This window comes from Pleurodeles waltl, chromosome 9 (genome assembly GCF_031143425.1).
Source record: "Pleurodeles waltl isolate 20211129_DDA chromosome 9, aPleWal1.hap1.20221129, whole genome shotgun sequence".
NCBI lineage: Eukaryota > Metazoa > Chordata > Amphibia > Caudata > Salamandridae > Pleurodeles > Pleurodeles waltl.
In genome coordinates, this window is record NC_090448.1 from 465,317,805 (window position 1) to 465,331,186 (window position 13,382).

General features: G+C 42.7%; 1 protein-coding gene across 2 annotated transcripts in view; it reads right to left on the reverse strand.

Annotated features, from left to right (window-relative positions):
- Positions 1-5,558: 5,558 nt before the first annotated feature.
- Positions 5,559-13,382, reverse strand: part of EXOC3L4 (exocyst complex component 3 like 4) — a 584,807-nt gene continuing 576,983 nt past the window's right edge. For both annotated transcript variants that reach the window (XM_069207295.1, XM_069207294.1), the window contains one exon: positions 5,559-5,962. In XM_069207295.1, the coding sequence (XP_069063396.1) occupies positions 5,885-5,962 (78 nt within the window). In that variant the 3' untranslated portion in view covers positions 5,559-5,884. The remainder of the gene's footprint in view (positions 5,963-13,382) is intronic.

Here is a 13,382-nt window from a genome sequence, read left to right on the forward strand (position 1 = left end):
TGTCTAATCTAAACTTACTTATGAGAACGGCCAGTTGCCCTGCTGAAGATGTGGATGTGGATGTACAAAGGGGCCTAAGCTACTTCCTAACTCGGAATTGGCTTCTGATAAGGATTCCAGGTCCTTTTCAACCCTTATTTCTTGGAACATTGTAAAGTATGACACTAAGCTTCAGGATAAGTTTTGGGTGGGGTACATTTCCGGTTTTGATTTTATCCTATTGCAAGAGACATGGTCGGAGGGAGTAGCTGAATGGGTTGGGTTTTAGAGGTTTGCAGTCTGTGCTGCTCGCACTCTTGGTCATCGGCCTAAGGGCGGGCTTGTGACCCTTGTTCGCATTTCTAGGATTTAAAGGGCAGACCATATCAGATGTAGTTACCAGGGCATCTTAATTGTCTGGGTGGTTTTTCCTAACAAATATAATGTTCTAATTGTACATTTTTACAATGCTATATTGGAGTCAGGCGGTCAAATCAAATTACAGCACTTTTTCCTACACTATTTATATTGAAAACTAGAATGGAAACCATTTCGAATGAATTTTTTATTATTGTAGCAGGGGATTTCTATGCCAAGATTGGTGCTTATCCTACCTTAGGTTCTCCATTTGAAAGGGAGGACTGTTTCTCCATTGCTAATGTATCCTGGGACAATAGGGGCGAGAGTTTAATTAATATTTGCAAAACCTGGGGTTAATCATTACTGCCGAATTGGTGTATGATCCAGGGAGATGGGCCCCTACTTTTGTGGTTAGGGGGGCTGACACTGCAATTGATTATGTTTTTGTGACAGCATCATTGAACCAATTTGTTCAGCATGGTGTGTTTCATATGCAGGATTGTAGAAACCACAACCCTGTATTGGCCTTTGACTTGTCTCTTAGCAGGCTTTTGCCTACTGTTTTGGGCCCTCCTGGCTTGGAAGTTAAGGATTAAGGGCTCAGGGTGCATTGGCGCAAGGCTGATATTCCTCAGGTTTTTGAAGCTATGGTAAGATGCAATTTTAAGCTGTTCAAAAGGACTCTCCTGACAGAAACACTCCCTGCTGCAGAGGCTATTGACGTCCTGGCTAGGTTGAATGGCTCTATTAGAACTCTCATTAATTCCACTGGTGGGCCACTTAGAAAGATCCATGGTGGTTGGTTTGATAAATTGTGCTATGCCACAAGGGAACCCTGCGAAAGGAGCTTAAAACCTTGCCCAGAGATAGAAAAAATGTGATTATGGCTAGGACTCAGCACATGCCCTGAAAACCAGGAAGTTGGAGTTAAAAGAACAGATGTGAAGAAATGTAGTGCATGCCTGTCACACTAAAAATACAGGTCTATTTTGGGATATTGTTAATAGGAGAAGATTCTCCACAGGAACTTCAAATGGAATGGGGTATAACATTCCACCCAATAGTTAGATCATTTCCACTGTATTTATTCTTATGAGACCCCCAAGGATGCTGAGATGGATCTGGGTGACTTTGGTCATAGTTTGACCATTAGGTTCAGCCTGGACGAGGTAGTTGTTGCTTTACAGGAGAGTCCAACAAACAAAGCTCCAGGGCCTGATGGTATTCCAATGGACATTAACAAAAGAAATATCAATTTCTGGGCCCCCATTATTATAAATGTTCTTAATGCAGCAGTGGATTTTGGGATTCCTCTTTCATGGAAATCCGCTTATATAGTGCTAGTGTTTAAAAAAGGAAATCGAAGTGACCCTAAGTGTCATTGCCCTATATCACTACCAGATTCTTTGGTGAAGATCTTTGGTTGCATTTTTTGAGGCGCATTGAGAGCTGGGTGGAGGAACAGGATCTAATGAGCTGGGTTCAGTATGGCTTCCTGTGAAGGGTTAGGGACCAAGGAACAATGCCTACATTTGTTACTGCTTATTGATAAATATACAATCCCAAAGAAAGGCAGTCTTTACTTTGCATTCATGGATCTTAGCAGTGCTTTTGGCAGGGTTATTTGTGATAAGCTTTGGGGGTCGCTATCTAAGATGGGGATGCCAGGCTCAATTGTAGATCTCTTGTGAAAGCTCCATTCTGGAACTAATGCCACTGTGAGGTATGGGTTAAAGGGTGAAAGCACAGATCCCGTCATCCTTCATAGAGGGGTGTGGCAGGGATGCATTCACACCCCTATGCTATTCCTTCTCCATACAGATGGATTACATGACTTCCTTGTGGAAAAATGGTAAGGATATTCCTAAAATAAATGGGAAGTGTGTTGCGGATGATGCAGTGCTATTGGCTTGCACTATGAATGGTTTACGAATTGAGGTGAATGTTTTGGTGGAGTTTATGACTCGTCTAGATCTGGAAGTCAATATCGCCAAAACCCATTATATGGTTTGTGGAAAGCCTCAGAGTAAATTGGGCTCTGTATCAATTAACGGTCAAGTTACAAGTCGTGTTCATGAATTCCCTTATCTTGGTGTGACCGTTGATAACAAAGGTCTTTGGGTCCCCTGTATTTCTAGGTGCTGTTCTCTCTTCAATGCCGAAGTTGGTGCCATATTTGATTTTTCATCCAGGGTCGGAAACAAGCCTATTGTACCCCTGGTCGAGTTGTAAAGGTGCAAATGCCTTCCAGTGTTATTGTATCAGGCCTCGGTTTGGGGTTATCGTAGTAGTATGTTGCCGCAAAAGGAAGAGGATCAATTTTGTAGACGGCTTTTAGGTATTGGGCCCAATAGCCCTGGGTTTTGCCTCCATGAGGCGCTGGATCAGGGATACGTAGAACATAGAATTGATTACTCTGCTACTTTTGTGGATTTCTGTTTGGACCAATGAGCACGGTTATGAATAGGAAAGTGATTCTTAAATGTTTGGCATGTGACTTTGGACAGCCCATTCCTTGGTTATGTTATATTAAAAATATTGCCTCTTTTTTTGGGAAGTCCGGAAATTTTTAGTACCCAGCATCTATTAAGGCAATTTGACAAGCGTTGGGTTATGATGGAATTTAATAACCTTGTGCTGGGTAAGAGGGAAGCTATTGCACTGATGAAGCCGTCAGTGCAGGAGTCTGTTATGGGCCCGAACCATATTTATCGTTGGTTAAGAATGTGTGGGAAAAGGTGATCATTGCCAGATTCCCCCTCGGTTCAATTGGATTTCACTCGTGCTTTCCTTTAGGCCAGTTTGACCAAAAGAGTAATATTATAAGCCCTTGTAATGGTGTTCCTCTACAGACCCTGCTACATTTCTATTTTTCTGTGAGTTTTACGTTTCTTTTAGATGCAGGTATTTACTGCCTATTCTGAAAAGTAAGCGTTTTTCACAATGCTGCCCAGCTTATCAATATTTGAGAATAGTACTCGATGAATTCGTTTGTTGTGGAGTTGGGTTTTTTCTTAAATGTGCAATACGGTGGACGTGATTAAGTAAATTGTAACGTTTTTTGCTGTTTTATCTAAGTTTTATGAGTGTTTGCATGTTTTAAGTTTTTATTGTATCTTGATGTGTTTTATGGTTGTATTTGTATAACCAAATAAAGAAGGTGATGATGATGACTGAGTTAGTGGTGCATTGAACATATACAACTGGCTAGTATAGTCAGGGGCCCATTCACAAATACAGTTGCAGTTTTTACATGAACAGACTACATCTAGTCAGCATTATAATTTACCGATTTTTGGTACAAAACCTCCCTGGCTAACTGTTAATTAATTTTACATATACTTTCCATGTCATTTATTATACAAATATGGACAGGGTTTGCCCAAACACAATTGAGCCTTTTGTCGTAGCTTAAGATGTGAAATCAATATTGTGACCATCGTTTGCATCTGCAAGGCTAGAATATTTATGAAATGTAGAATGTTTTGATTACCTTTTTCTTGAAAAATATTTTTCCATAAAATATTTTCACGTCCTGTAAAAATGGTGAATAATGGCACATTTGCCCATACTTTCAGCACCACGCATGCTTTGATATGCTTCGGGCATTCTTGAGTAAGACAGAGGTGACATTATCAGTAGGAAATGCTTTGAAAACACTTTGTGAATATCCAAATATTTTTACTACAAATCTGCACTGTTTTTAAGCAGGCATTTCTACTTATTCACAAGGAACGTATAAGAGAGTGGTGTATGCCTATTTTCCATAATTTATACACTTTTGCTTGTAAAGATTAACTTGATCCATGATTTAATGTTAAGTTCAGTGTGTGACAATTATGAGTTTTCCGTTCACACATAATAAATACCAGGGAAACATGTCAATCGATTTCAGGGGGAGCTACTTAAATCAAAATTGTCTTTTCGATTAGCAAGTGGAAATTCACACCAAATCATACTCTTACACTCAGAATCAGTGAAACTTTATTTGCCAGAAACGAGAAGCAAACATATTCTGAATGTTTTTCTTGCATTTGCAGTTTCATTAAAAAAAACAGCAAACCCTCTACTTTTCAGCGATATAATCTTAGATACTGCTGTTCTTGCCTGCTTTCCAATGTGTCATACTATCATCCATAGAGAGTTGTATTTAGATAGAGGTAAAGTGCATTTATCCATTGGGGGATGTATTTAGATAGAGGTAAAGTACATTTTTTATAAATTGCGATGCATGCATATTATACATTAAACAGGTTACCTGGATGGATTTATATTAAATTGATTCTAAATTGGGCAGGTTTGCAGGGAGCTAAGATCCAGGCAAAATTGTCCCACCCCATGGGCCTGCTTCACAAACTGCATTTTGTTGTACATAAAGAAGTATTGCAGCAGTACTACTTACTACAAAATACAATTAAAAAAGTTGCGACCGCAGACCTCCGCTTCTGCCTTTCCTATCTATTCTGTGCAGAGATCTCTGCCATAGTAACGGAGATCTCCGCACACGAAGATTTAAGTTTTGGTGGTAAATGTGGGAGAGTCAGAGAGGAGAGGGTGGAAAAACAGGAAAACTTGCATATATATAAATGGAAAGGGTTTAGGGAAATTGAGGCAAAGGTTTGGAGGAAATGCTAATACAAAAGCCGTAAGGGTGTGAAAACTAAGTTGTATATATTGTTCAGCCCAGCCCTGGAATACGTCTAGCACAACCCACGGCCAACCACTGGCATGGCAAGGAAGTCCCTTAGAAAACAGTGGGGACAAGGTATTAACACCCCGTAGGGAACCAATGGTGAATTATTTATATTAGTTCAAATTTACTAAATATTAAATAAAAAGTTAGTGAATGTATTTTTAATTGTTGTTTAAAAACTGATATTTAAGAATGCAATTAATACTATCAATAAATTGTATTATGTAATAAGCATTTAATTTGAGAAGTTAATGTGCTGTAAAATTCATTTTTTTTATTTCCAGGTTAATAACAAATATTTTCAAATAATACATTACACATTAAATATATTTTTTACAAAAATATTAAACTCTGTTTCATTTCTCTACACTTTTCCATAAGATAGCTCCATTTTCATGGCAGAGGTCTCCCTTTCTGGTAACGGACATGACTGCAAAGTTGGCAGACCTTTGCGAATCGGGCCCCTTGCATCTCTGAAGCTTTGTATTTAGGAACAGTTGACTACAGATTAACATTGAAGATCAAGTTTTGTTTAAATAGTTCAACTTTTATTTTACATATGTGGATTTAATTTCCACAGTTTCATTAAAGTAATACAACTGTTTTAATTAGTCAGGAGGAATAGTATCTCTGAGAAGAACAGGTATTGGAAAAGGGTGAAATGTGGGCATATTTACAATACATAGGCTTGTTGATGTTAAAAAGTATATGGTTACAATCTTCCTTATAGCAGTATGGTCACCTAATGCCCTTTATGTAAAGGGAAGACACTGAACATGAGTCGGCACCTCAATTGTTTCAAAGAGCAGCCTATCTGCATCTGGCACTGCTGTTGCATCCTTTTGAAGTTTCTTAAAGTAGCGCAGCATTAACATCTTCTTGCGTCTTCCTGTTCCTTGTAGATAAAGAATCGAAGATACATGTTCCTCCCTGAACAACAAAAACGATAAGAAGATAGTTACACTTTAGTATACATCTTTGTTAAACTTTTCAGGTGCTTTTTACTCATGAGGCAATGGCACAAATGACCCGGATCCAAAATTTAAATAGGTAAAATAGACAAACCTGAACTCAGGCGGTTAACAGTTCCAGAGTAAGTAAAGGGGGACAGCAGTATGTAAGGGAAAACACAATCAAGTCACTAAAATGCCAGTGTACATGCCGATGATTTCCTAGAGTTGAATCTTTGTTCCACCTCTAACACCTCAACAACTTACTATTTACTGAAGAGGGGTGAGAAATGGCAGGGAAAGGAAACTACAGAAGGTAAACACGGCTCTTAAATCCCAGTTTAATTTCTATCTCTGCTGCTTTTATGACCCAAAAGACCCCTTTCAGAAAGGATGGTGCCAGTGATATCATTGGGAAAGCGAGGGATCTCACTGGCTTCCACCAGTTGAAATCCATGGTCTTATTTTGTAGTGTGGTTGGTTTTACATATCCTTTGCGCGTTAGCTTTAGGCTTTGGGCCTTTGTGCACTTTGCCCTGGATGTATTTTATTCATTTGCTAGTAGCTTAGAGCCTCTGTGCACTTTGCTCTAAATGCTTTTTATTAGGCTTCGTACTGTTAATTTTCAAATAGCCAGTTCTACGGTGTTGTTTTTCTATTCATATCACACTGTTTTGCCTACTTCAGCACTGGAGTTCTCCATAACATATTCACTCTGCGCTTCAGTCAAGGATACAGTCTGGTACATTGCCGATAGACGTGGTAGGAGTTTAGACTTGGCATTCCTGCGTAGGAACATTTTGTGATCACGCTGACATGTTAGTTATAAAATAACTTCCTTGTCCCAATACACGCAAGAGGGAGATTCTGACCAGGGAACCACAACTAGATGCTGACTGCCTCGTTGCAGATGCTGAACCAAGATCACAGGCCTTTGCTTAGGTATGAGGGCTGATGTCTCCCCAGTGATACAGACAGGCAAGCTAGAAGCTTAACATGCTGTGCTCGAAATAGAACAAGCAGAGGGAGAGTAGAAACTATTGTACACAATGATCGCTTTGTTCTCATGTTTTAATCTCCTAGTAACTATTTCAATCCTACTGTGTTGTATGGTTCTGGTTATTGCAGCTCATGCCTTATTATCTAAAATACAGTTGTTTTATTAAATCATTATATAAAACTTATACTGTCTTTGTCATTTGTATATGAGATCATATTGTAAATGAGAGAGTTGGTTTGGATCTGAGTGACCACGACTTCCCTGAGAAGTTCCAAAGATGTCATGCACTCGGCTGCCCAATCATCTCTTCCCCGTGGGAGAAATGAGGCACTGCTAGTTAGCCGGAGCAAAAACCGGATTTAGGGTGACAGAGTTCCTTACACGTGGGTCAGACTCAGTCCCCCACACCGTTATCGATCCTGCTGCCTAGAAATCCAGTAGTCTCATTTAGGATAATGAGAGCCCACGCGACAATTTTAAGTATGCGTTTTTTGTGAGCAAAGATTTTAAGAACATGCTGTTGGCCCGAGTCTCCAGCAGAGTTTGGCTGTAGTGCAAGCAAGTAATACACAGTCAGTCAGATGTCCAACTGTCTTAGGTCTCTTAAGTCATACAGTTAAGGTCAGTTTGTATCAACATCGAATTCAGGGTGAGGCATGAATCTCTTGCACAGAGATTGCATGAAGGTCTTTCATAAAGAATGCTGCAGCTAATGCTCTTTCTCATTTTCAGTTTTCATGATTCAGAGCACTGTGCCCAGTGGTAGACCCAATGATCATTCATCTTATGACAGAATTATGGGGCCTGAAGGACTGGTCTCAAAAGGCAGGGCAATACTGAAACTATGGCCCCGATTTATACTTTTTGACGCAAACCTGCTTTAGCGCAGGTTTGAGTCAAAATGTTTACCGCCGGCTAGTGCCATTGCTCTACGCCAGGTGGGTGTCATATTTAAGGAATGACGCTAGCCGGCGGTAAGGCCCGATTTGCGTCACAATAAATGACGCTAACCGGGTGGGGGAGACGCAGGGGAAACGTGAGGTTGTGCGTCAAAGAATGGCGCTATTCAGGAAAGAGTCAGCAAAATGACTCTAACCTGACTAGCGTCATTTTTTGACACACAACCCCCATGGACATGACTCCTGTCTTAGTAAAGACATGAGTCATGCCCCCTGCCCAATGGCCATGTAGGGGGAGCCAAGTTAGGACCCCCTATGCCACTTAAAAAAAATAAAAATACTTACCTGGACCTACTGGGATGGGTCCCCCCATCCTTAGGTATCCTCCAGATGTGGATGGAGGTGGGTGGGGATGTCCCTGGATGCAGGGAAGGGCACCTGGGGGCTGTTTCCAAGGTCTCTGACCATGGAAATTGGCCCACAGGTCCCTTAACGCCGCCCTGACCCAGGCATTAAATAATGGCGCGAAGCAGGCTTAGCGCCATTATTTAAGCCCTTCTCCTCCCATGCGTGATTTTTGCACAGGAGGATAAATAAGGCGCAAAGGCCTTAGAGTAATTTTTTGCCCGAGAACACCTACCTTGCATCTCATTGATGCAAGGTAGTTTTCTGCAGGCAAAAAATGATGTTAACTCCAATATTTTGACACTAGATGGGTCTAGCGTCAAAATATAGAGTTAAGTTTGTGCTGCATTTGCGTAAAAAAAATGACGCAGATCTGGTGAAAACAGAGTATAAATATGCCTCTATGATTGCTAAGGGAACCAAGCTGCTGTACTAAAAGTACTACCTTAGGTTTCTGGGATTTGCCTGAGTCTTGTACCCAAAACAGAAACGACCACGAGATGAGATGGTCGTTAAATTTACAGTTTGAACAATATATAGTGGTGGTAGGATAGGTCATGGATTTCAGGTCACTTGGAAGCCATTGATTTTTTACTTGAAGCTCAATGGGGTGGAGGGGACAACAAAAGCATTTTGTGTGAGGGTGATCTAACTCAGAACTCATAAAGAAAGATGAAAGAGTACCTATAAACCTTGACTCCTTTACCACTTAAATGCTGTAGACAAACTGTTCACTGCAGTACCTTTGTAATGTGGTGGAAGTAAATGGTTCATCCACCATAATGGTAAACAAATCCTTCAAGGTGCATGCATCAGAAGGATTTTGTTAAAAAAAGAAATTCAAAAATGAAGGGAGGAGCTTCCCCCATGTCCTGATTTTTTTCTTTTGTTTACAGTGATACACAGCACACACAGCAAGCTGATATCACAGTAACAATAGTGAAAGCAGAATGCGCCTTTTAACATGGTCTGCTTTCACTTTCATTAGTGCTCAGGGTCATACCTCTGTCTCTAAGCACTGATTTATGGGGAAGACGTGCCACTGGAAAGAAGACAAAGTGGGCCAAAAGTGGATCCCTGCTTGGAGATCACCATGCAACTGCAGTCTTAAAGCAGGGACCCAGCAACTAGCACCATGGATACTTTGGGGAGAAGGGAAGGAATTCTAACCCAGGGCACGAGTAAGTCCCCATTTCCACAAAAAAAGAACATTTTTTCTAACTCAACATACAAATGAGGTACAGTTTTCATTCAAAGTAAGGAGATGCTATATGGTAGGAATTTTGTGTTCCCTACAGATTCCAGAATTCTACCTCACAGAAATGTGACAAAGATTTCATGATTTTATCCAAAGTTTGAGTTTTGCAGGGCATTTTGGGTGTTGAAATATCAAAGATCAGTGCAAGTCACACCAACATGAACCTTGGGTGTCTAGTTTTCAGAAATGTCTGGGTTTAATAGGTTCCCCTGTGTTGTGGCTGAGCCTAGGCCGAAATAGAACAGCTACCAACAGCACAAAAAAGAGTACATTTTCATGGTGAAACTATGATGTCTCCGCATTGTGTTTTAGGACTTAGCGTGATGGTGCTGATAAGCACAGCCACACAAGCAGGTTATTGTTTTTATCACAAGAAGTGTAGGAATGCTGGGTAGTAGAAACTCTGCAGATTTGTCATTATTTATTTCTCTCTTTCGTTGGATTCTAAATGTAATACAGTGTGCAAGAAAGTGCACATTTATCAAAATGCCCTCTGACTACATGATAGTATTGGTAACTCCAAATTCAGAGTTGCACAAATAACCACTGATGTTAAACTTCGTATCTTTGGCACATTGTATATATTCAGAAGGTACTCAAACTCAACATGGCTTGTATACTTCTTGAATCCCAGTGCCCAGTGGGGGTGAGCCATGTGTGGCATTTGTGGAGTGCAGGAGCATATCCTTGGAGGCAAACATGGAAGTTGCACTGGGGGAGAAGTGCCTCTACAGTTGACGGCTGCGTGCCCATAATAGCCCGTGACACAGGCCTACTTTTTAGACTCTATTACCATTCCCTGTTCTTGCACAGGGAACCCGCTCACCACAGGTGTGCTTCCATCTAGCTCGCAGAACCCCCTACCCGGCAAGCCACCTCCTGCGGTTAACACAGGGACTGGTGTGACCCATGGCACATATGCAGGCCGATGCAGCACCTCAATATCAGTTGATCCCTCATTTGAAAGTGCTGAATGGGAGAATTCAGACAGGCCCTCGTATTTTAACTGGACCCGATGGGCACATCAGAGTGTAGACCTGAGATCTTGGATTGGGAAACATTGAGAAAGAAATAACTAGGCCTTAGACACGTGATTACATGGGATGGATGATTGTGCTCAAGTTACAGCCCAGAGACTCCTACATTTTTGCAGTTCAATGTGCCACATCTCTGCGTAGTCACTCCAAGTGAGGGTAGAGATTTCTACTGAGGAAGTCCGCCAATTCTCGTGTTACATCAGTGCCCAAATATCAGAAATTACCCTGTGCCACTGGTGCCCCACAGCACAATGGCAAGGGTGGAATACCACCAGATAGAGGAAGGACAAGGGATTTATCCTAGTTAATCCTGCAGTCCCCGAAGATGTGGAGAATATGGAGTAATCTGTCCACCATGAGCAGGGGCTTTATAACATGAATGAGAATGTTCAATATTCTTAGAAAATGCAGCAGCAGGCTACCAATCAATGCACCTAACCCAACATTTCCCTAAGCATAAAAAAAGATTATATTCTTCTTTGTGTGCACTCAAACCAACACCTGCTGCCAAGGTGAAATCCTTTAAACTAAAGGAAAAGCAAAATTTAGAACAATGGTAGTGCAACACCACCAATAATATTTCACTGTCCAATTCTTTGATGTAATATTATGCAAATCTTCTCTTTATTTTCTTCTCTTTTCCAACAATACATAGCCTATAGGGCTAGCTAGGGCCTACCTTAGGGGTGACCTACATGCAGTAAAAGGGGAGTTCTGGGCCTGGCAAGTAGATTTAGACGCCAGGTCCCTGTGGCAGCAAACTGCGCAAGCAGGTCCTGCTCTAGCAGGCCTGAGACAGGTTTGAAAGGCTACTTCAGTGGGTGGCGCAAGCAGTGCTTCAGGCCCACTAGTAGTATTTAATTTAATAGGGATACCACTATACAAGGGACTTACAGGTAAATTAAATGTGCCAATCAGGTATAAGCCAATCATACCAAGTTTACAGGGGAGAGCACATGCACTTTAGCACTGATTAGCAGTGATAAAGTGCCCAGAGTCGTAACGTCCACCAAAAGAGTCAGAAAAATTAAGAGGAGAAGGCACAAATGTTGGGGAATGACCCTGTAGAAAGAGCCAGGTCCAACACCCGCACAGAATGAAATTTGTTCCTCCCAATCCCTCACCCCGCTGATTCCCTGAACCAGAGGATCTTGCTGGATCCAGGCCACTGGGGGCTCCAGTGCCAGAGCAAAAATCATCAGGACAGCGGCCATTCTTGTCTGGTCCCATAGTGTAGAGCAAAAGGACGGGGCATGGCATTGTTCACGCGTACTCTGCCCAGTTTTTGTAAAGCACGGTTACTCGCCCATGAGGGTCTCAAGGATCGGGGGAGGAGCCTTGTCAGAAGACCCACGTCTTGAGGTTCTTCCTCAAGAGGGTCAGAAACAGGCTTTGTCTGAGGTGCAGGGGGTGTTGTTCCAGCTCTTTGCTGTGTTGTAGGTGAAGGATCATCCTCCGGTGGTGGGTTTACAAATGCGAGGGATGGTGGCCAGGGCCAGCTGGGCAGAGCCGAAGGATCTGGCACAGGTGTGAAAGGAGACACAGTGGTTCAGGTAGGCTAGTCCTGCATTGTGTATGGCCTTGTACGTGTGGGTGAGTAGCTTGAAGGTGATTTGTTTCTCGACCGGGAGCCAGTGGACGTTCCTCAGGTGTTGGGAGGTATGACCTCAGCATGGGAAGTCCAGGATGAGTCTGATGTTGGCATTCTGGACGAGATGTCATTTTCTGATGTTTCTAGACGACGTACCAGCATAGAGGGTGTAGCCTTTGTCGAACTTGCTTGTGACTAAGGTATGGGTGACTGTTCTGCATCTGAAGATCTTCTGAAGTTTGTGGAGTGTGTGCCAGTAGGAGGAGGCAACTGAGTTCACCTGGCAGGGCATGGATAGGAAGGAGTCGAGGATGGTGCCTAGGTTGCAGGCATGCTCAGTCAGTGCGGGGGACGGAGGGATGTGGGCCTCCAGGAGTCATCCAAAGCTGAGGTGGCTTTTCCGTAGATGATAAGCTCAATCTTGTCAGAGTTGAGCTTGAGGCAGATTTCTCTCATCCAGGTGGTGACAACTTCCATTCTAGAGTGGAAGTTCCTTCTGGCCATGTCCGGGTCTTCAGTGAGGGAAATGATGAGTTGTGTGTCATCAGCATATGACACAATGTTCATACTGTGGCTTCTGACGATGGCTGTGAGAGGGGCCATGCATATGTTGAACAGTGTGGGCCTCAGAGAGGATCCTTGGGGGACTCCGCAGTTGACTCCTGTGGGGCTGGATTGTAGGGTGGGAATCTGACCCTCTGAGTCCTCCAGGAGAGGAAGGAGCTGATCCATCCCAGGGCTCTTCCGAAGATTCCTATGTCATGTAGTCTGGTGCGTAGAGTGCTGTGGGAGACCACGTTGAAGGCTGCTGAGAGGTCGAGTGGTATGAGCACTGCGGTGTGGCCATGGTCTAGGAGTCATCAGTGGCTGCCAGGAGGGCTGTATCCGTGGTGTAGTTGCTGCAGAAACCAGACTGGGAGATATCCAGGGAGTTGTTGGCCTCGATGAAATTCAGTAGTTGTGTGTGTTGATTGCTGTCTCCAGTACTTTGGGGGGTAGGGTACCAGGGAGATTGGGTGAAGAATCTTTAGTTCTGATGGGTTGGCCGAAGGTTTCTTCAGAAGAGGGCGTATTTCGGTGTGTTTCCAGTCTTTGGGGAAGGTACCAGTGTTGATGGAGCAGTTCATTGTGTTTTGGAGCTTGGGCGATGGACGTGCTGGCACTGATGTAAATGTGGTGTGGGCAGGGGTCCGTGGGGGCTCTGGAGTGG